A 24,994-nucleotide genomic window follows, 5' to 3' on the forward strand; every position below is an offset into this window, starting at 1 on the left:
GTTTTACCTTAAAAGGTCTTGAAGGAGCTTTATTGGGTGACACTTCATGTGACTAGTTGATTGTTAGCATCATATCACTAGTTCTTATTATTATTTTATGCTTTGTTAAAATAGTATTATTATTATTGATATTATACTGACTGCTCCATCTTGATCATTTTCATTTCCTCATTAGGTTTTTTCTTTTGCCTGATTTTTGTTAATATTTAAGTATTTAAACAGTAAAGCATTTAAAGGTAAAGAATCATTCTAAAATGAAATTGATCTCTCCCCTTTTTTTATACTTTAAAATAATTAAACTATAAATTTAAACATAATAAATTAATCAGAGATCTACAAACTTAAAATACATCCTGAAAATCTTTTGCCCTCATCCTTTTCCATGCTATCCTTTCATCCAAGGGCGGGGGGGGGAAATACTGAAACTATTGTGTATTTCTATTTATGTACAGTGTTCTGTCCAGAGGCAGTAGTTCCTTCTTCCCATCTATTATATGAGAGGGAGTGAAAAATCTACAATGTAAAGCCCTTCTATACATTATTTTCATGTTAGGCTCTAGTTAAAATAAAATGCATTTACACTTCCATACATTACATTACTTGAAATGATAATGCTTTCTATTAAACTGTACTTCAATATTCTGTTTTACCTGCAGCTGAATGTGGTGCATCTGCAACAAGTAATGAAGGAATTCTACTCTCTCCAAATTATCCACTCAACTATGAAAACAACCATGAATGCATTTATAGTATTCAGGTTCAAGCAGGAAAAGGAATCAATATTTCAGCCAGAACATTTCATTTAGCACAAGGAGATGTTCTTAAGGTAGGTGAACTCAGAATATTTATATTTTGATCATTTTAGTCATTAAATATACATTAATACATATATTCATGTATATGATATATATGTATATATAATCAACCATAAGTTGATTCTGCCATTCATAGATTTAAATTATACATTATTTCCCATTTTCCTGTCAGTATTTTTACTAAGATAGAATGTTTTGTTTCTAATGTTTATTTATAATAAGTAAATTTTGATTTTATGATACATGAATCTTTTTTCATGACATAAACCCATTTATAATATTGTTTTAAAAAGCAAAATACAGAAGTTTTTGTAATAGAAGAAAAAAGAAAATGTCTAGTGAAAATGCCCTAATATATTACCAATAGCTATTCGCTTCCTCTACTCCAGTAGTCTCTCCTATGCTTTGTAATTTAGTTTCTGAACCCAATTTGCTACATAGCTGTTTTCTTTTTTTTTAACATCTTTATTGGAGTATAATTTCTTTATAATGGTGTGTTAGTTTCTGCTTTATAACAAAGTGAATCAGCTATACATATACATATATCCCCATATCTCCTCCCTCTTGCATCTCCCTCCCACCCTCCCTATCCCACCCCTCTAGGTGGTCACAAAGCACTGAGCTGATCTCCCTGTGCTACGTGGCTGCTTCCCACTAGCTATCTATTTTACATTTGGTAGTATATATAAGTCCATGCCACTCTCTCACTTCGTCCCAGCTTACCCTTACCCCTTCCCGTGTCCTCAAGTCCATTCTCTACATCTGTGTCTTTATTTCTGTCCTGCCCCTAGGTTCTTCAGAACCATTTATTTTTTTGATACATGAATTTTAATGTTTCAATAACACCAAAATAAGAACACTTTCATGCCAAATATATTATATTCAATAAATATTATCTATGAAACATAATTAATCCATAAACGGACATTTATTTATTTTTTATTGATGTTTATTAAGTAACTTATTTCTGTTGATACATAGATAACTCTTTGCATTTATGACTATGAAAAAGTTTATAATTTATGAATATATCTAACAATATCTTTAAATTATTTAAGAAAAAATATACCTTGTTATAATAAACATTTAGGAAAAAATTTGTTAATTCATTTAAAAATTTTGAAATAATTGAATTTAAAGATACAATTGAAGGGAGTTCCCTGGTGGTTAGTGGTCAGGACTCAGTGCTTTCACTGCTGTGGCCACAGGTTCAGTTCCTGGGTGGGGAACTAAGATCCTGCAAGTGGCACGGTGCTGCCAAGAGAAATTTTTTTTAATGATACAATTTTAGGCAAATGAATATTTTCATACTTGCTGCTCCATATTTTTCAAAGTAAGTGTTTTGATAAATACAGTTTATATTCATTATCGGAATAAAAGTAAACACTTCTATAAAATCACATTTAAATATTTAAAAAATGATCACATACATTTTTTTCTCATTATCAAGATTTCATTAATCCAGGTAAGAAATTCAACATATTTCTGTTTTCACAAATCTTGAAAAAAATTGTGATATCCCAGGTTGATTGGGGGATTTTTATTTAAGCAGTGATTTTAAGGTTGTTGGTTATGTCCTTCTTTTAAAAAGAATATTAATTTGATGATAATTGATGGTTCTCTAACACAAACAGTTCTGTATGCTTGCAAGGTTTGTATAGACATGGGAAAGATTTCCTGCAGTACACTTAGATGTATACAATTTTAGTATTAATTTAGAGCCATTCCCATTTTTTGTGCTTTTCCTCAATAGGCAACAGAAATTCACTGTATTATATCTTCAACTTCCAGTTCATTGTTTGGATTTTCCTGTTAAAATAAGTTTATTTGCTAAATTGGAGTCAACATTGAGATTAATGGGTTGCTTGTACTTAGAATTAAGGCAGTGGTTATTTATTTATTTATTTGTTTGTTTGTTTGGCTAACTGTGGGGAAAAAATGTATCAAAGTGTAGGTCAGAAATATGAGTGTAGCCACTAAACTGTATCACATAAGCAACAATAATAAACATGTATTTGTAAGTTAAAAGTCAGGAAATGCTTCCCCATGCCTACCACAATCCTTCCTAAAATATTTCTGTGCTCTCAGTGATGCTTGAAATTTCTACATTACTTTTCCATACTGAATGATGTTTATTATTTGGAAAATTCATTAGGGATAACAAGTGATGCTTTTTTAAAAAATAGCCCTAATATGTTTCTCAGAGTGCTTTCTAACGTATTACTTATTTGGAGTAAGGTCATATGCATTTGTGATGTGTGTTCCCTTGAGGAAGGATGGGACCTCAGTAATAAGTGACAGTGTGAGGGGATGTGATGGTGAGAGACAAAGGAAAGCAGAAGAACTCAATTTAAGACCCTTTTGTGGATTTCATTAAATAGCGATTTTTCTTTCATGAGTGAAAGGATGAAAATTTATATTCCCAGAAATATTTTAAAAATTATATCTTTCCTAGAATAAATATATGTTTTCCAAAGTTGAAAAGATTATATACTAAAATTAACCTGGAAACACACCAATTTGATTATCCTTCTACTGATAGTCTAACCTGGGATTTATTCTAAATTATCACTTTAAAAGAACTTCAGTAAGCCATACTACAGAGATGGTTTGGGATGGGCTTTTAAACGCTGTCTGTCTTCATGGTCTCTCCACCAGTGTAAGATGTAAAATGCTTGTATGTTATTCTTCTCATTAATTCCATGGACGACTATTAGGTCAAAGATACCTACCGACACAGGCACAGTTAGGCATGCACAAACAGACAATGTACTCTGCAAAGGACAAATGATTACTTCTCAAAGACTGTTAAGCCCAGAGTCCTCTCAGGATGGAAGGTCATTTGCCTAACTGCAAATTAATCCATGAGAGCCCATCCTCATCCCCAGCACTTTCCAATATTAAACCTAGTAGAGTCAGTTCTCTTTCTCCATTCCAACTAAGACATAAGAAGAAATAAGAAAAAAAAATAGCCCATTATGGAACTCTCTGCCCCTTGACTGAGAGATTTAAAAGCATTGTTTTTCTTTATGTGGTAGGATCGGCTACATTCTTTGGAATGACATTCTCTTGTAATCTTTACATGAGTATAAGGCTTGGAAGAAGGTTTGTTTTTTTCTGGTTTCACTTACTATATAACATCACTGTATTGGATTCTGATAAAAACAAAACGGCAACAACAATAAAAAACAATGTGTGTTATTTATCTATATTTATACACACACAAAAACAACTTTCCAATAGCTCATCATCTAGGATGATGCTTGTTTACTCACTCACCCACTCTCTCTCTCCCTCCTCCTTCTTTTTATAAACACCTTAGTTATTTATAACCACACTAGCAAAGTTTCAGTAGATCTGGGGAAAGTTGGTTCAGTTGGTTTGCACGTGGGATTAAGGAATTTTATAAAGCTCTCCAGATTATGTGATGACCAGCAGGTTTGGGAATTATGAATATATCTTTCCTTGGTTCTGTTACTTTCAATGGGCAAGAATATTGAACTTCCCAATCCCTCACTCAAAATATGTAACTTAATTAATTATTTTAATTAACATTTATAGGTGGTGCTTATTATATGTAGGCTCTAAACTGTCAATAATGAATAGCTCTCCTTGTCAGCTGGATAGGAAAAAAGCTGAATACCAATCAGAAATACTATTTATTTATTTATTTTATTTATGGCTGTGTTGGGTCTTCGTTTCTGTGCGAGGGCTTTCTCTAGTTGTGGCAAGCGGGGGCCACTCTTCATCGCGGTGCGCGGGCCTCTCACTATCGCGACCTCTCTTGTTGCGGACCACAGGCTCCAGACGCGCAGGCTCAGTAATTGTGGCTCACGGGCCCAGTTGCTCCGCGTCATGTGGGATCTTCCCAGACCAGGGCTCGAACCCGTGTCCCTTGCATTGGCAGGTAGATTCTCAACCACTGCGCCACCAGGGAAGCCCCAGAACTACTATTTATGTTTTTGTCGTCACTGTGTTTGTTTTTATTTTCAGAAAAAGACTAAGCACTATGTTTAGATAAAGAAATGTAGCAGGGAAATAATTCAGGACAATCTTTTTATCACAGTCAGCATTGTGAAGTTTAAAGACTTATTTCTTACGCAAAATGTAGACTAAATGGATTATTATGGAGAAGAGCCAGTAAAATATCCCAAAATTGGTTTTGAGAGTCCAAAAGAAAAGGTTAGGAGATGTATATCATATTTATTAAAAACTAGATAGTTGAAGGACTTAATAACATTCTTTTAGAAATATGATGAGAAGGTTATTAATGTGTTGCTATTGTTGTTTTCTAAGACGTATTATTTTTAAGCTGTTTCATAACCTATTGGTGAATCTTTGGCAGTACCACTTGTGAGAGCCTATTGTTAAATTTTCAGTACTTTTGTGAGCTGGTTGTTAAACATAGCCATTATTAAAAATTAAATTGTTACAATTGGATTACAATTAAATTAAAAAACAAAGGTAATAAATGCAACTTTTCATTTCCTAATTATTTTACTACTGTAACTATTATCTGTGCTTTTGGGGTTAGTTATATATACTGTATCTGTGTGGTGGAAATACTATGTCAGGTTGTCCATCTCTTCCCAGCTCTGTATTCAACAATGTCACATTGATAGCTTGATATTAGCCATAGTAAGTGTTTACACGGCAGAAACTGGCAAATACTACAAGCCCTGACTTGATTTATTGCTTTGCTCATTGTCAGTACATAAGTAGAAACGGGTTGTATCTGTAGCCATTATATTATGAATAGCACAAAAAATTGAGAAAATATCTTTTCTAGTATTTGAAAACTATTATTCAGATTAGCAAAGAAGTTGCTCATATCATTTACAAACCAGTGACATTCTGATATAACATCGTTTTTGATGTTTCATTTTCATCTTACTTGTTAACAAAAAAATCAAGCAATAGGGCTTCCCTGGTGGTGCAGTGGTTAAGAATCCGCCTGCCAATGCAGGGACATGGGTTCGAGCCCTGGTCCGGGAAGATCCCACATGCCGCGGAGCAACTAAGCCCGTGTGCTACAACTACTGAGCCTGTGCTCTAGAGCCCACGAGCTGCAAATACTGAGCCTGTGTGACACAACTGCTGAAGCCTGTGCGCCTAGAGTCCATGCTTTGCAACAAGAGAAGCCACCACAATGAGAAGCCCGCACACCTCAAAGAAGAGTAGCCCCTGCTCGCTACAACTAGAGGAAGCCTGCATGCAGCAACAAAGACCCAATACAGTCAAAAATAAATAAATAAAAATAAATTTTAAAAAAAAATCAAGCAATGTTCATTTAAGAACAACTTTTGTCTGTAAGTTGCAGTTATAAGTTGCAGCTACAAAAGTTTGGCAAAAAATACTGAAAGCACTCTGTAAGAATCAATTAGCTCTATGGAATTTACAATAATGAGTATTGTATATTTTATTCCTGTGTATAAATAGCATGCTACACATTCCTTAAATCAGTGATTCACAAATGACAGTCTGTGAGCCAAATCAGACTGACACCTCTTTCTGTAAATACAGTTTTAATAGGAGAAAGCTATGTTTATTCATTCACATATTGTCTACAGCTGCTTCTGTGCTAGAAGGGCAGTATTGAGTAGTTGCCACAGAGATGTTAACAGCCTAAAATATTTACTATCTAAACCTTTTCAGAAAAAGTCTGTCAATCTCTCTTTATATCAATAAAATTTACTTAAAAAACATATATATGGGTATGTACATTCACCAGTTTGGTTTGTTTGAGAGCTGGGTTTTAAATATTTTCTAGCACACCAGTGATGTCATAAGTCTACCACATGTATCTACTAACTCTGCTTGTTGTTCACTGGTAATCCTCTGTTATTTCTCCCTTCAAAAGCACTCTGTAAATATCCATTTGTATAGAGTGCTATGATAGGCCTCATAAAACCCTTCCTTTTCTCCCCTACTGAGGATCACAGAAGTGAAATGATGTGTGACATTCCAATCAGCTTTGATGGTAGAGCTGGGACCACAAAGCTAAGGCCCCTGAAAACCTGACCCCTCATTGCATTCCCATCTCCCTCCCTGATACACACTAACTCTCATAATTGAGTACACATTATATAGCTATTGTGAAGACAAATATTTGAGTACAAACAAATGTTTTCTTCTCTGTTACATATCATCTTTGGAGAGAACATAATAAGATTTAAAATATTGTCCTTTTTAACAATTGTAAAAATTATTTTTTCTTTTTCATTCAAAATTTGAACTCTAGCTCAACTTATTAGAAAAAATGATTTAAATTCCAAATCAACCTATAAAACAAATGCCCAAAATGAAAATTCTAGTATTCAGGAGCAGGAATGATTTGAAGGTTTGTATGATTATACTCACATGCATGTGTAATTTCTCTCTTTTTATTTTACTTTTTTATGTACTTTTTGCTCTTGGGTTCAGATAATAGCTTATTTGCTAAATTCACTAGAGAAATGACTGGGAATATACTTTCTAATCATACATTTATTATGTCATTAACAACAACAACAGTTTTAAGTGTCCATAAGTAGTTCATCATAATAGGGTTTGAACTTCCAAATGTAGGAGGGTCTGTACACCATAACTAATTTCAGGCCCTGATCCATTACAAAAGGTTTGATAATTGAAACATGGCAGTATTAAGTTCTAGTCTGTTCTAGTGTAGGACTACCAAATTAACTGCAACCTTATAACAAATTAGAGTCTTATCAAAGAGCTTCATTAATGTTATAAAAGCCCTCAATGCCTTTCACAATATTAATTCTTAAGAAAACTTGAAATTCTACATTTGACATAAAAGTAAGTCTTCATTATCTGAATTAGGCTCTGAGTAACTATTTCTATTGTGAGCCCCAGAGTCCTCTCCCTTTCAATTAAAAAGTATACTATTATAATTAGCTTAGTCTTTTTAGCTTTCTAAATTTCTGAAAAATAAAAATAGATATTAAGACGTATCTTAAAAATAATAATATATTTTAGAAAAAGGAAAATAGGCTCAAATAAATAAAAACATACTTAAAGATCCTGATTTTAAGTAGAAAAGCAATGAGAAATAATCTCAAAATTTCTATGTGGTTCTGATCAGACCCAATATAATCACTCTGTACTGTAAATTTATTTTTAAATGAAAGGCACATTTTGTTTGTTTTATTTTCTTATTTGTATGATTGCATTCATGTCTACTTCAAATGTAATTTGTCTTTGGCTACACTGCTTTGTCCTTCCATGTTGCCTTTATGCCCCCATATATATTTGAATACATTTGAAGGATTTTATTTACAAGTTAAACAGCATGGACTTGATCATATCTATAAAACTCTTCTCTTTTTAAAGCCTTCCTAATTAACACTTGCTTTTCATTTTGATTTAACAATTTTATACATGCTTCCAAAATTTCGTAGCTGAATGATCACACTTCATTTTACTTTGATAATTATAGTGGTCCTTCTACATTATTTGTTTCCCACCATCTGACTTTACATTGTTAAATAAATTGTAGTTAATTTTGATGCTGAATTAGATCATCCCAGCTGAGCTTAAGATAATTATTTTCATTTGAAAATATTAGCTCCTTTCTCATACCTGCTTCGCCAATGATTATTTTAACTTTCTTAAAGAAAGTTTCTTTTGAAAAAGAAAAAAGTATGCTTCTATCTAGAAAAATAGAAAAATTCAATACAAATATGTATCTCTTGTGGCAGACAATATTGTGTTATTTTATTTAATCTCCTTCAGGTTAAGAAGGAACTAAATATGTGTTGAATTATCTTGTTACTTTTTTCATTATTATACATAGGAATGATTTATATATATGGAGTAAAATAATGGTTTCTGCTATCATTAAAATTTTTTTTTTTCATTCCCACTGAAATTTGGGGAAAAAAAGTTAGGGGAGACCTTTTTTAAAAATTAAAAATAAATTTCAATTCCTATTTACTCAATTGCAACAATTAGTTATTTAGTTTATATTTCCCCTTTATTTGGCTGTTTTTGACAAACTGAAAGTTCTTAAAATGTATCCATACATGAAAGCAGAACTAGTTGACTCCAAGAAAAAATTATTTATATTTAACATACAAATGAAATTGTATGTTGGTCAGCAGTAAGAGAAATAAAAGGAAAATGTTCTATACGGTTACCTTGAGAGTGTTAACCACAAATAAGATCCACTGGATCAGTTGGTTACATGGTTTGACAGTGAATGTGTAGCTCCAACCACAGGATTTATAAACTACAGCATATATAGGGTTATACACATAACTGTATTCAGAAGCAGATTTCTGAGCATATTGAACATTTGAAACACAGACACAAAAGTTGCATTTTCTGACACACAATGTTTCCTTGTCTCTGAATTATTGCTGATGGCTACTATTCTTAAGAAATGAAAAGTTGACTCCTATGTAATCAAACAAAAAAAATTCCTGAGCTAACAAACCTCAACATTTGGTTCAGCTTTGTTGAAGACAAATTCTTGCTGATAACTAAAACAGATGAATTTGTATGATAAATTAGATTCCACAAGGGGTTCCTGGTACTCCCATATAATTTTAGGAAATTAGTCCATACAGCCCTTTATCTAGCAGTCAAATACTCTTTTAACAGTCAACACATTTTTTAAAAAATTGACAGAAAGACCTTTTAAAACAAAGAGGGAGACCAGTAAGGTGTTTGCTGTTAGGAATTCAGTGAGCATGTTGGATTGATTTTACAACTCATTTCCTCTCTTTCTTATTTCCACTCCCTCTCAGTGGTAATAAAATAACAAGTAAATAAACTGGTGGAGCCTGGAGGGTGCATATGAAGCTATAGATTCCCTCAGGCACAAAGGGAGAGAGCAGGAAACGCCTGGACACTGGAGACTTCAGAAAGTCTGTGCAGAAAAGTTATAGAGTAAGGTTGTTAGGAAAGGATACTAGGGGCTCTGAACAAAAGCTACATTTGTATAGCATGTTAAATAAAAGCATTGTTGTCTTTACAACATCTAAAACCTGTATCAGTAATAAGGAAACATAAAACTATAACTACCTAAAGATATACACATAGTTAATGGAATTCAGGAACCAGAAGTAAGAAAGACCAAGTTAAATACATAAAACAAATGAGATATCTTAAGATAATGCAATTTGAGTACCAAAAACAGAGAATGGGGGAGGGAAGAAGGGGGAGAGAGAGACAAACAGACGGACTGACTTTCTAGAACTTGACCAATGATTTAAAAATTTAAGATTTAAATAGAAGACCTAAAAAGAGATTAGTTACTGCTGAAAATCTAATTGTTAGTATGGAAGATCCAGTGGAAGATAAGCCATAATACAGAGGAAAGATAGATAAATTTCAGAAGAAAAAAATGTAAAAGAATTGCAACACAGTTTTGGAGACTGAATATGTAAATAATAGGCATTCAAGGTGGAAAATAAAATAATAAAATTGACAAGGAATAATTAAATAAACAAAAACTCAGGAATATGTCCTTGAATTGAAGAATACCTTGAATCTGTAGAAAGCAAAGTCTCATTATTTTATTTGAATAATCCAGATTTTGAAATATAGTAAAATATTTCCAGTTCACTTTGTTAAATTAACATAAACTTAATACTAAAACCTGTAAGGATAATTTGATAAAAAGAAAAAAAGTTATACATCAGTTTTTATTTACAAATTGTAGAAAACATTCTAAATAGATGATCAAGTTAAATCCAACAATTTAGCACAAGAAAAATATATCATGTAAATTAATATAATAATAATAAAAGTTTCCTCATGTACCACCTAAATATCATCTCCTAGGTGACATGAATACCACTTTGGGGGAACATTGGTGCTATGACAAGATTACGGGATTAGGAGTTTAGCGACATAATTTTTACTCTTATGACAGGTCAGAAATAAGGCAATTTCAGGCAAGAGACAAGTAACTTTCAGAAGTATTTCTCAGTTATTCTATTCATTATCATTCACAGAAGGAGCCCCAAGCTCCAACTTCATGAAACTAAGTACTGTGGAATGAGATTTGTCAGAGTTGGTCTTTGTAGGACCACAAATCATCATAATATCCAAGATTTTATGAACTCTAAGAACCAATTTTCACACCCTTGGGGGTAATAACTACCACATTAAGAATGTGTGCCTTACCATCATCAAAAAATCTAGAAACAATAAATGCTGGAGAGGGTGTGGAGAAAAGGGAACACTCTTGCACTGTTGGTGGGAATGTAAATTGATACAGCCACTATGGAGAACAGTATGGAGGTTCCTTAAAAAACTAAAAATAGAACTACCATACGACCCAGCAATCCCACTACTGGGCATATACCCTGAGAAAACCATAACTCAAAAAGAGTCATGTACCAAAATGTTCATTGCAGCTCTATTTACAATAGCCAGGACATGGAAGCAACCTAACTGTCCATCATCGGATGAATGGATAAAGAAGAAGTGGCACATATATACAATGGAATATTACTCAGCCATAAAAAGAAACGAAATGGAGGTATTTGTAATGAGGTGGATGAAGTTAGACTCTGTCATACAGAGTGAAGTAAGTCAGAAAGAGAAAAACAAATACAGTATGCTAACACATATATATGGAATCTAAGGGGAAAAAAAAGGTCATGAAGAACCTAGTGGCAAGACGGGAATAAAGACACAGACCTACTAGAGAATGGACTTGAGGATGGGGGAGGGGGAGGGGTGAGATGTGACAAAGTGAGAGAGTGGCATGGACATATATACACTACCAAATGTAAAATAGATAGCTAGTGGGAAGCAGCCACGTAGCACAGGGAGATCAGCTCAGTGCTTTGTGACCACCTAGAGGGGTGGGATAGGGAGGGTGGGAGGGAGATGCAAGAGGGAGGAGATATGGGGATATATGTATATGTATAGCTGATTCACTTTGTTATAAAGCAGAAAGTAACACACCATTGTAAAGCAATTATACTTCAATAAAGATGTTTTAAAAAAAAAAAAGGAATGTGTGCCTTAAAGGAAAAAGAATAGTAATATGCATTGTTGGCAAACCCTCAGTTTAATTACTGTACACTTTTTGGAAAATAATCTGACAATACATGAACATTTTAGCCCCCAAATTCAATATATTGAAAACTTTCTTACTGAAATACAAGTACCAAAAAAGAAATGTGAAATAACATCTAAAGGGTGTTTATTTCAGCATTACTTTTAGTGGCAAAAAACTTTAGTTTATTAATATATGGAATGGTAGTGCAAGTTGTGGTAGTGCCATTGAATGAAATATTACACAGCTCTCAAAAGTAAGAATCTCTATCCACTGACCTGAAGAAATGCCTATAATGCTTTGATAAAATAAAAGCAAATTAGAGGGCAATGAGAAGCTACACCTTCCGAAGAATGGGAATGAGGTAGGGAGCTTTGGGAACATATCAGTTTTGCTTTGTATACTTTTGCCTTGTTAAATCAGCTTCTAAATGCATTTAGTACTATTTTAACATTTTAAAAGTGTCAGATATGAAATAAAGGGCATGGGTAAATAGAAGTTGCAAAAGAAGCAAGTACATTTTATATTAATCACGTTATTAGAAAAGCAGGTGTTTGGTGCCCTTGAGCAAGTTTAGAAAAACAACCAACCAACCAACCAGTCTTAGAAACCAAACTTTCTGTAGGTATTCTCAATTTTAAATTGTCTGCCATTAGAAGCATTGTTTTTATAAGAACAAAAGCTTTATAACATGATTTTGAGTTTTACTTAGTGTCTGCTGAGCTTGGAATATTAAAATTACCCATGTGGAGTCTAACTTTCTTACCCTGATATTTGTAGGAATTCATATATGCCGTTGTTCTTGGGAAACAGGTAGTGACCTGATTTACGAAGAGTGTAATAATTTCATTTTCTTCACAGATATAAATACATGCTCTGAATTGGTTATTACTGGCAAATTTACATTTTAATTGTAAATATATTTTTGCAGATTTATGATGGAAAAGATAAAACAACTCATCTACTAGGTGCTTTTACTGGCGCATCTATGCGAGGACTGACCCTTAGTAGTACTTCAAACCAGCTCTGGCTAGAATTTAATTCTGATTCTGAAGGGACAGATGAAGGCTTTCAACTTGTCTATACCAGTAAGTATTTTGGAAGAAAAAAAAAAGGCCAAACACTGATGCTAAATATTTATTAAATAATTGCAGTACACCAGGTGAAGTAATATTCAACATCTGATTATCAATTTGCTGTTTACAACTCCCTTCTATGTATATAATTTTATTTGAACCTAACTTTAAAAATTACAGGTATTCTAACTGTTGCTATTTTACAGTTGAAACAGCTAAGATTCAGAAAGTTTAAGTAATTTGTGACTTTGAACTTATTTATATATTTTAAGATAGCAGTATTCTTCACGTGAAATGTTTAAGAAATACAATTAAACGTTTTAATAAATGGGGATCCAATGTTTGAGCTTCTACCTATAATTGCAAAACATATGCAATACATGTGTAGTAGTTATAGTTGGTCACCCTTAATGATAATTGGATGGTTTCAAATGATTTTACACTGAAGAGTAGCTAAGATTTTTGTTTGTTTTGCTCTTGTGTTAAATTGCCTTGTTAAAAATAAACTTATATAGAACTATTGTTTTATACTCAAGTCAGCTTTATGACATTTAAACAGGTAGAAGCTCAAAGACTGAGAATCGTTGAGAGCCATAGGTAGGTGGGTTACATCAATTGATATATGAACAAAATGAATTTATTTTACCTGTATCATAATTTAAGAAATAGACTAATTACACCAATGAACATTAAGTCGTATTCAAATAACATGTTTATTAAGTTTCTGCTCTGTGTAAGAACTGTTCTAGGAAAGTAAAGTGCATGAAAAACTGGTGATTCCTGGTTATGTGTTTAATAAATTTACAATTTACCAGATCAAATCAGTTTTTTGGAAGTTCAGAATATTTGTGTAATATAGCAAAATAAATTAACAGTATTCAGAAATCTTCACTGTTAGAATATTTGAGAGAATTGAATGAATTCCATAAATTTTCTCAAGAAGTCAAATGAATGAAAGCTATTACAGAAATGGGGAAATTGAAATGGTTACAGCATCAAAGATATTCATGGGCTCCTAAAGGGAATCTGCATCAAATTACTATTTGTGAAAATGCTCTTTCTTAATGATATAAGTAGGAGACAGGAGACATAATACTGAGATATTATTCTTGCTCCTTGTTTATTTAAAGGTTTTTTCCTACCTGTGCTAGAATTGTTACATTATTAACATTAACACAACAGAAATTAACAAAATGATGTTGAATACATATTTTTAAATCCTGAGAACTCTTGTGTGTAATGTGATTTCTTATGACGTCCTCCCAAAGACAAATGAAAATCCAAGCAAATCGTGTTTACAGATATTGCTGTGTGATGGACTAAAAATAACAGTATTGCGGATTATTGCTCAAATATAATTGGTGTGATCTGCTTAGAAGGGCAAATGTTTTTTAATCTGTTTTCCTCTTTCCCTTTTTGTTTTCTGACAGGGCTGGTGACATTTTTCAAGTCATGGCTCAATGTTTACATAATGGTGTTTCTTTGTTCTGCATCATTTTGTATTTCTCTTTGTCTAAAATGTCAGTGGGTTTCATAGAGGAAACCTAGATTTCCTTTTCTGATATGTAAATTCTATGTAATGTGAGATTATTGATGCAAAGATACTGGGCATTGTAGGCCATACCTGGATATAAAATTGAATGGGTTCCTCAGGTGTCTGGAATGAGTAAAATCATTGACTCTTTGTCATTGCTGTGAGCTACTGGTTGTCAAAAAAAAAAAAAGAAAAGAAAGAAATCCTTAAAAAGAAAATATTTGAAGTCACTCTTCTTAATGACTCTGGCTGTTCATTATAGGATGTGCATCATTATGAAGATGGAAAGCTATAGAATTGGAAAGAGAGTATAAAAGCAATTATTTTTTAAAAAGAGCAGACATACATCTATGAATATTTTTCAGTCTCAGAACTGAAACTAAAATGTTTCAGTCTATATTCTGGAACTAAAATATTTATAGTCTGCTTCCAAGGTGTCTCTGGATATCACCGGGTCAGTAAATGCTCCTAAGATTTTCTGATCCAATGGCTATGTGCTGAGCTCCTTTGTTAAGGAGGGTCCTGGAAGTAGTAACACATCTGTTATTAAATGTATTTGTTCCTAAGTGTTACTTCTGTTTTTCACAATGGCAATCTTTTTACATATCTGCAATTATCTTAATAGTTAACCACAGATTTCCTAGCTTTGAAAGAAGCTACTTCCCATCCTCCAAATATACTTTGGTTTCCAGCCTTAGCACCTGTAACCAGGCTTCTTTTTCTTTCAATATGGCCCACCCACCTCGGGCATCAATTGAACTCTTCAACTTCAAGACCATTTCAAATATTTCCCTACTGGTGCTTACCCTGATTCCTTCAGCCAGAGTTAGCCTACTTTTTAACACTTCTTTTGCAGTAGTCTATATCCACAGCTAATGTAGCTGTTATCACATGGTATTGTGGTTATTTTTGTTTGTTTTGTTTTTTGCAAACATGTTATGCATAGTTCTTCATGGGGCCATTTCACTTCATAATGTCTTTAGTCAGTTTTAGTCCAATTACAACTTTTTACGTATTCTTGGTAAATTAACATGTAGTCTGAATACTGATTTTGTAAAATGTTTTTGTGATATAGAAGATTCTACTAGGCCACATATTTTATATTCCTAAATTTCTTAGAAGCAGTAATTAATTTTTGAACATGAGAGAATTTGCTAAGATGTGCAAACATGGGGGAAAATGGAAAAGAACAGGTTTTGTGTTCGAATCCCTGTATCCAGTCATTTCTAAACCCAAACCCACCCCTGCCATTCTGTGGTATGTTCCCCTTAAAATTATTCCACCTTTGTTTCTGAAACATCTGAGAGAACACTGTGAGATAAAGAGGAGTTCCAATATTCACATTAAGAGGACTAGAGACAGGAGAGAGGAAATTTGGCTAGGGCAGATCAGGTAAGGATTCATGAATGAGGTAGAATTAAAGGTTGTATTGGTGCATCACAGAAAGAAATAGTGGAGAGTATTCCAGGCAAAGAGAATAGGATGAAGAAAGGCACAGAGATTCGAAAGAACATGCTAAGCACATTCAAGGGAAATAGAGCAAATAATTTAATTCAGATTAATCCCATTTACCTAGCTTCTCACAATTCTAGTTTTAGCATAAACAGGCCTTTTATGACCATCCTTATCTAATGACACCTGCCCTATCTAATGACAGTCATTTTTTATCTACCTTTCTATTATCTGTTTTTTGACTTAACAACATTTACTGTTGTCTGGTTATTTTCATTTTAAGAGACAGAATTGCATTTGGTTGAGAATAAAATGAAGAAATATTTTAGAACAGGCCTTTAAGTTGTGTTTTATTTCAACTGTCTTATTAGTCCATTCATTATATGGTCACTAAGAATAGCAAATGGACTAGTGGCAACAGTGGTTGAGATGCCGCTTTTGACGTCAAGTAACGGTAAACCTAACCATGGCTTAAACAATTAGGGTTTATTTTTATCATGTGAGAGCTGTGAAGAGAGAAGAGGTAGGCAGATCTTGATTCAGTTGTTAAAGGGCCATGCCGCTGTCTTTTTGCTGTGGCACTCCTAGTGTGTTCACTCTTGTTCTCATGATTGTTGTGACATGGTCACAAGATGGCTACTTTAACACTGAACATATTCAAGGCAAAAAGAAAAAGGGAACAGGTAGTGTCAGCCATATATGTCCCTTTTATCAGGAATGCAGAATCTTCTGTCAGACGTTCTTTTATCTCTCTTTGTCCAAAACAGGGCTATATGGTTATGCCTAAATTTCCCAGCAAGGCAAGCTGGAAAAATGAAGCATTAGTCAGACTAAAAAATTGGATTATTATTTGACTATGATGATATACTGCCTGATATGCTTCAGTTACTGCTGGGAGCAAAATCAAGGTTTTGTTCATGAGGGAGAAGAAAAGAAGAGCTATTGAGAAGACAGTGTACAGTGTCTACTATGATGTACAGCTGTAACAGATATTCCAAAACATAATAAGTTCAAAGATATTGTATTAATAGATGCCTCTGTGATTAATGGTGTCATGGAAGTCCAGAGACTCTTGAGTGCCTAGAAAGGAAAATCATTTGGCTCACCCATTATTAATAGATTTAGTTCTACTATGCTAAGAAGACAGTGAGCTTCTTTCACTTTCCTTAACCAATAAATAAATTACAACATACCTGGTATGAAAATGCTACACCACATTTGAGGGGAGATAATTTCCCATTCCTTTATTTTTCTAAAGCGAATTAAATCTCTTCAGTCTTCATCCTTTAGAGCTGTCAAGAAAAATCTTACTTAGTCTTTTGTAGAGAGATCCTTCTTCTCCCAAATTAGTTTCTCGGTCAAGTCTAGTTTGATTTAGAGAACTGAAGCATGGAGAGCTATGCTGGTTGAATGTAAAACCTCTGTGACAAACTTGGTCAGACCTTGACTAAGATTAGGGAATCCAATTGCTCTTCCATCCCTCCAGTTTCTCAGAATTAACTCCCTCCTTGAGTCAGGCCACTCTTCCATTCTTTTCAAAAATGGCTAACAATTACACTTGCCCTTGAGAAATCTGAAACTTATTCCAAATAAAAATCTAGATGAGGCATATTTTCAGGTGCTTTATACAACATAAAGTAATTAAATATGTAGTTGTCTTTCCTAGAGGGTATAGGGGAGTAAAGTGAGAGAAAATTACTATTGCCGCCTTCTAAAGTTGGAAGAACAGGTCAGAAATTAGGATCTCAATACAATATTCTCCCTAAAACATCACTCTGCTCTGGATAATTCGATAATAGAACTTAACAAAACCTGATAGGATACTCTGACCAGATCCCCTCAGCCGCTCAATACACGTGCAAGAATGCATTCCTAAATCTGATGTCTTTTACTGTGTTTCTCTCTGAAGGCTTAGTGGTAGAAATGTCATTTCTTTTTGGTCACATGTCTTGTCTTCCCTTTTATTCCTCTATTGGAATTAACTTATTAATGTGAAAGTTATTCATTGGATCATAGGTTTAAATTTTGTGTTTCTCCACTGGAATGTTTTGTGCTCTGGGAATAAAGAGAACACTGAAGAAGACAAAGTTCCTGCCCATATGAAGCTAACTTTTTAGTGAGACAAGACAGAAAAGAAAGATATGAACAAAAGATAAGAGAACTGCATTTAGAAATAATTTGTAACAGGATGATAGGATAGATAGGTTTACTGTACCCAGTTTGTTCAGGGACTGTGTCTCAGGAGGTGTCACCTGAATTGATACCTGAACTATAATAAGAGATCTGAGGGTAGAGGGTTCTAGGCAGATAGATCAGCAAGTACAAAGGCCTAAGAGACGTCAGCTTGAGTTATTTGGCTCGAGCTGTGTAAGCAAGGAGAATGGGACAAAATGAGAGGGAAAGTTTGAAGCTAGGCAGGGGTGAGGTGGACTATAGTAAGGGACTTAGATTTTATTTAAAAGGCACACAGAGACATTTACCATTGTTAAAACATTAAATATAAGAGTTAAAAATAATACCTAACATTTATCTACTACTTACTAGATACAGATATAACTCTATGAGGGAAGAACTATTATCCTCAGTGAGAAGAGGAGGAAAAACAAAGCACAGAAAAGTTGTTACTTGCCCAAGGTGACATAGCTCATAAGTGCAGATATGGAAATTGAGCTGAGGGCCTCTGTCTCTAGAATTTGCAAGCCTAATCACTATACTATATTACCTCCAATCCAAGTTTTGGATATTTTATATTTAAAATTCCATGGATTTACATCTTTTTTTTTTTTTTTTTTTTTTTTTACTGTTGAAGTAGATGTAAAAATAATAATAATTTTTAAAAATGTTAATGCAATTCTTCCTAAAGAAACTTTTGTCATTTTATGCCTAAGAATCTGAATGCTTTATTATTGGCCAAATTTACTATCAAAGAATGATTTAGTCCTAGTATCTCTTATGTTGTTCATGAAATCTTTAAACTCTATTTCTTGAAAATATGCTTCATTGCAGATTCTTCTGGGTCTATTTATTTCTAGTTAATCCACTTTCATTCAGCAGAAAGGAATTGGGTATTTTAAACAATCATCCAATAAAGAGCTAAATTGCACCTTTTTGATAGATTATAGCGTTGTCTTCTCAAAAGCTGATCTGGCAAAAGTCCGTGATGCCCAGCCATTAGGCATTACCTCTGGGCCCAGATGTCTTCTTGTTATCACCTCTGCACATTTAATTTTCTAAAAAGCCCATTTGAAAATGTCCATTATCCCAAGGGTATAGTTCAGCTATATCTGGATGTTCTTAGCCTTTGAGTTTTGTTGCTTGAAATAGTTTAGTAATCCACACGGAACATGGCCATTTCAAATTTTATATTCAAATTAAAGATGGGCAATAGCTACTTTGTGATGACATTTCTTGCATACTAGCTTTATAAATATATAATAAATTACCCTATTTAAACTCTTTAATTTAGTTACCAATATGGTCTTGACAATGTTAACCATGAAAAATAATCAGATGACCTACTAACTGTAACTTTACTCTTAGTATATAATTTATTCAATGCAAATGCAAGTAGAAAATAAGTAAATTACACGGAAGCAACAGTGTTACTCTATGTAAATCTGTATCCTATAAACTACTTAACAGGTACATTTGGCATTCTATTACTCTTTAAATCTTGAAAATTAACCAGGCAATAAAGGAAGTATTGACTAATGCTGCATTATACAGTACAAGGTATTCTAACTAAAATATTGAAGAAATATTTCTTGATTACCTGTCATTTATATATACAATATTGGATATAATTTCTTCATGTTAGAATAACAGAAGAATCATCTTCATAGCCTTCACATCCCAAAAGCTTTGTAAATTTTGAGCTTAAATATCTAATGACCTACTAACTTACTCCTTATATAAAATTAACTTCTGGCAGATTGAAGACACATGCAAGTCTCAAAACTTTAAAATGCTTAGAAAAAAATGTGGCCTAGAATAGCTGTGTCTTTAAGGCGAAGAAAGATTTCTCAAAGAAGATACATGAGCAAAAATCTGTCAATACTCAGGAGCATTCCTGCCCTTCTAAGCACTTCCCTTAAGTGTAGAGACTAAAAATCTGGCACTGCATTTCCCCTGCCCTTGCCAGCCAAGATCTCTGCTTAGATTCTGCTAATTAAAGGCAAACATGTGAGAGCTGAAAGGTAGGATGGATAAAGAAGCCATTATTTTCCACCAGCATCTGCAGGCAAGAGTGTGGTGCTGGCAGGTGGTTATATGTGGCAGCAGCTTCCCTGAACTCCTGGATTCTTGAAAACCAGCAGTGATCTTCTGACCTTCACGCCCTCTGAATTTCTTTGTATTTTCCCTCTAATTTCTTGTATTGAATTTGAGCAACTCAAAATATCTAAGTGGCTTCTGTTTTCCTGACCAAGTCCCAGTCCTTATTATTATTATTATTATTTTTACAAATCTCTTTATAGGGAAATATACCATAAGCAAAAAATTTAAATGATATATTTTAGAAGGAGATATTTACAATATAATAGAAAAACATACACTCCATAGAAAGGAATCCTACAAATCAATTAAAAAATATAGCCTAAAAGAAAATATGGGCAAAAAAATTTCACAGTAGAGGTAATTCCAGTAACAATAAGCAAAAGTCAAAAAGTGCTTGATAGAAATTAAGAAATGAAAATTAAAGCCAACATAATTTTCTATTGCATGTTCGCAAAATTGGTAAAAATTAAAAAGCAGTATGATACTAAATGTTGATAATAATTTGAAGAACTTGAAACTCATGAACTTTGGGGAATGTAAATTGGTATTGTCACATAGGAGAAATTTGGTGATATCTAGTAAAATTCATTTTTAGATATGTCTAGGTTGAGCCAATTATGCATATACTAAATTTGGCTGATGGCTAAAAATTAACATTCAGGCAAAGCTGAATCCCACTATCCCAGAATGATGTACAAATTTAAGATGTACAAGACACAAACTAGCATATTTAATAATATCACTTACTTTTTCATGCCCAAAGATTAAACCGTGGGAAAGGCTTTGAGTAACATATTTTCTAGTCAGAACTTTATACATGGGATTTAGAACAACGGCAGTTAAAAAGAAAAAATAATTATTTACCCTATCTCCTATTCCTCCAGTTGGAAATGCAAAGCAATTATTTGCACAAGCTTTTCTGTTTGTTTGTTTAAACTCTTAACTTCTTTTTTTTCTTTTTAAATACTTGCTGGAAAAGTAACTGTTTTGAATGATTTTTCCAAAATTTGATTACACTGCTACTATTGATATATTTATATAAATGGCTAATTTACATATATAATTTGATGTATTATAATTTATATAAATAAATTATATTAGAAGTTACTCAACAAATAGAATTAAAAAGTTAAATTAAATGTATATAGCTTTTCAAGACTCAAAACTGTAAGGATTGTCTTCTTAAAGCATTCTTATAAAGTTGGTCATTTCAAAGTTTGATATGTCTGATTATTAGTTTGATTAGTGAGAAACAAGTGTGTCAGTTTTTTGATTAGTTTGATTAGTGAGAAAAAAGGAATACGTAATTTTTCTTCAGTGCTTTCTTCTTTTTATTTTCCTTATGTCTGAACCAAAGAGGATTATCACAGTGTTATGTATGGTCGTGGATTATTTTCTGCTTTTGAATTTTAAAATGACATTCTGCCTTATATACATCCTTATTTACATATAAAGAATTCTAAAATAAGACTTTTCTTGCAAGACTCATGGATTAAGTGGAATTTAATAACCAAATATTAAATATCATTCTTAAAGATTATTCTGCTAAATATTATGTATTAAACCCACCAAAGAATTCTATAGAGCTTAAGATTATGGTAGAATATTGCTTTATTATTTAAATTTTATTAAGGTTTTTGGTTTAAAAAAGGATATGTTTCTCTAACGTATTTATCTTATTACTTTCTCAGTTTCCTTATTAACAATCTAATTCCCTTTTTATTTAGCAATTTGAAAGTTCTTACTTTTAGTACATAAAATTAACATATCTTCATTCACCATTCAATACTCTAAAATTTCACTTTAACAGTATTAAATATATACTTACATTTTAGGTGGATTTCAAAGAAATAAAGCATATAAGGACCTTCTTATTTTAGTTACATCAAAAATGCTTACTTACATTCAAAAAGTGATTTTCAGATATCATTTATATTTCTAAGCCATCTGCCGTATTGCACTATTGCTACTATTTTGCTAACCAGATATAACATCACCCTATGTGAATGCACAATTATTCATAAACAAATTGAACAGAAATTATGTTGACGCAGGGATTGAACTATTTATCTTTCATTGGCCAAGGCAGAAGTTAAATAGGAGATTAGCAGATTTTGATTTAATCTTGAGGAGAAAATGATCTATGAATCCCTACATGGTGCGTACACCATAGAAACACTTGCATATGTGCAAATGGGGACATAGAAGTATAGCATTTTTATAACAATGAATAATATAAGTAATATAACAATATGAATGCCCATGAGCTGGAGAATAAGTAAATCAATTTTGGAGTATACCTCCAATGGAATATCATTAGTAGTTAAAATGAATAAAATGTGTGTGTATGTGTGTGCATAAATATAAAAGTAAAAACGCAATGCTGGGCAAAAAATAAAGGCTTAGAAGACTTTTATTTTAATTGTATAATTTATGAAATGTACAGATGCTTGAAAATCCTACTGTATATTGTTCATAGACATATAGATATGTGTTACACATATAAATTATGTGTGAAAATAATACACTAATTGAGAATATTTGCTAGCTCTCAGTAGGGAAAGACCAGAAAGGGATTGGAGACAGACATAAAAGGAGTTTTAACTTGTTTTGCAGTATTTATTTCTTAATAACAATATTAATGTGAATATGAACCAATTAATGTAAATATTAATCTGAAAACTAATCTGAATTAATATTACTATTAATCCGAAGCAACTATCCAATAGTACCAGATGGTGACGTTGTTGTTTTATCCTTTCTACTCTCTTGTAGATTTCAAATAGTAACTTTAAAATGTTAGAAATCCTTAAAGAAATCTGCTATATGGTGGCAGGAAAGGAATTAGATCTCAGTTTAAGTTATTCAGCAAGTCAAAAGGATTTAGGTAATTGAGGATATTCAGTTCATTTTGTGCTCTAGAAATTTTCATTTCATCAGAGTATCAAATTTCACAAGGAATGGTGAATATTTATAGTATATATTTTTTCATACACATCTTTATTTTTCAGTTTCAAGTATTTGAGCTTTTCAATGAAAAGACTGGCAGCTGAATGTTTCCATAAAGATAAGACAGTTCTGAATATTTATGAATAAGCAACAATAATTCCACCAAATTGGACTAAATTATGTTGTGCTTTGTAGCTTATATACTACATGTGCATTATATACTTGTCCATGTGCATTTTCATCTACAATGCAAAGTATTATAAATTATCTTAATTTACAAAGAATATCTCCATTATACCTCATCACCAGCAATTGCCAACCACATTTACAAAGCATTCAAATTAAGGGAGGATGAATTTGGTAATAAACCTTGAAAAGAGAGCTTGATTTCCATTTTTATTTTGATAAATGATATGTGGTAAAACTCAAAAGTGGCTGAATCTTGAATAATAAACTGAATATTATGTCTGGTAAAAGGAATTCAAACTTGTTATTTTCAAGCAGGGACATTTTAAATGTAGTGTTAAGTGTGCAGATCCATACAAAGTAGTATGTCCTAAAAATTTTGTTACTACTTCTGTTGTTTCTACTTCTGTTTTTGAACCACTGACTTGCTTGACCATGTATCCTTTATATCTCATATATGTCATAATTTGAGTTAACAACTTCTAACCTCTTGTATGGCTCTGTTTCTGAAGCTGTTTGCATTTGCCTTATTTTAACATATTTTCACCCAAATGAGGCTGTCACAGATTGATCCATATAGGAAATTCCTGAAGGTTTTTTAACTGTCTCATAAATTTCAGTTTCTCAACAACATTATCTTAGCTTATTTTTCAGTTGTCTCCTAGAGATAATTGCCTCTAAGAATCACACTCATTTATGAACATTATTGAACATCTGTTATGTGCCAGATTTTGTGCTGGGTAAGCATTGTGGGAAAAAGAAAAAAAGTGAAATAAGTCCAGTCTATAGGAAAACAAAGAAAAGAAGCAAATGATTGTAAATTAATTAAGGTGTGTGAAATAATTCTGTTGGTTAACAGAGGAGGGAAAGATGAAGAACCCCTAGAAGAGATTAGGAAGAGCTCCTTATGTTCTCCAAGAGCTAATGTAGCCCTTAACATACAGAAATTATAGTATAAATTCAGTACTTCTTCTAGCTGTACATTTCTAGTAATTTTATGTTTATTATGACACTCTAGGAAGTCAGTACTATAAATTAGTGATTTGTCATCAGTGAGCTAATACATCCTTTTTTGCTTTCTAGTTCAAATTTAGATTAATTTGGACAAGGATCTGTGCCTACAAAAGAGATACAAATCTCTTTTTGATTATCATATGATTTAAGATGTACATAAAAGTTGTCCTTTTGTCAAATATTATTTGTCTTGAAATCACAGACTTCCCTAATTCATGAAGCTATCTGGAATATTTATCATAGTCCTCTAGTCCCAGAAGCTATAATTGATATAATTTAGTACCTAATTATTGTTGGTGCATTCATTATATCTTACATTTATCGTACATTTATGTAATTTGTAAAACATTAAGGGCAGAAGAATTCCTTAGCTAGGGAGCTTAGATTTTGATAACTAGTGTCATGTTTGATTTACATTCTGAAGTACCCTTTTCTAGTTCTTTCAGTATCTTAATAGTGAATTGTGCTATGACAGTTTTTTAATATTCATCTTTATTAATTTTATTCTGAATATGCACACAAAGTGTTCTGGATCTACAGAGATTATTATCATTTAAGTGATATAATTAATAATAATAATAGTAATAATAATAACTGTGTCAGCATCTTTTTGACCCAGTCCTTACCCCTGTAGTAACACGATGAAAATCAGATGGAAAGATCTACACGAGTG

At 32.6% G+C, this 24,994-nt stretch overlaps 1 protein-coding gene across 3 annotated transcripts in view; it reads left to right on the forward strand.

Annotated features, from left to right (window-relative positions):
- Positions 1 to 24,994, forward strand: part of CSMD3 (CUB and Sushi multiple domains 3) — a 1,196,954-nt gene that overhangs the window by 827,608 nt on the left and 344,352 nt on the right. For all 3 annotated transcript variants that reach the window (XM_036830958.1, XM_036830959.1, XM_036830960.1), the window contains 2 exons: positions 657 to 826; positions 12,767 to 12,923. In XM_036830958.1, coding sequence (XP_036686853.1) covers positions 657 to 826; positions 12,767 to 12,923 — 327 coding nt within the window. The remainder of the gene's footprint in view (positions 1 to 656; positions 827 to 12,766; positions 12,924 to 24,994) is intronic.

This window comes from Balaenoptera musculus, chromosome 17, assembly GCF_009873245.2.
Source record: "Balaenoptera musculus isolate JJ_BM4_2016_0621 chromosome 17, mBalMus1.pri.v3, whole genome shotgun sequence".
NCBI classification, from domain to species: Eukaryota; Metazoa; Chordata; class Mammalia; order Artiodactyla; family Balaenopteridae; genus Balaenoptera; species Balaenoptera musculus.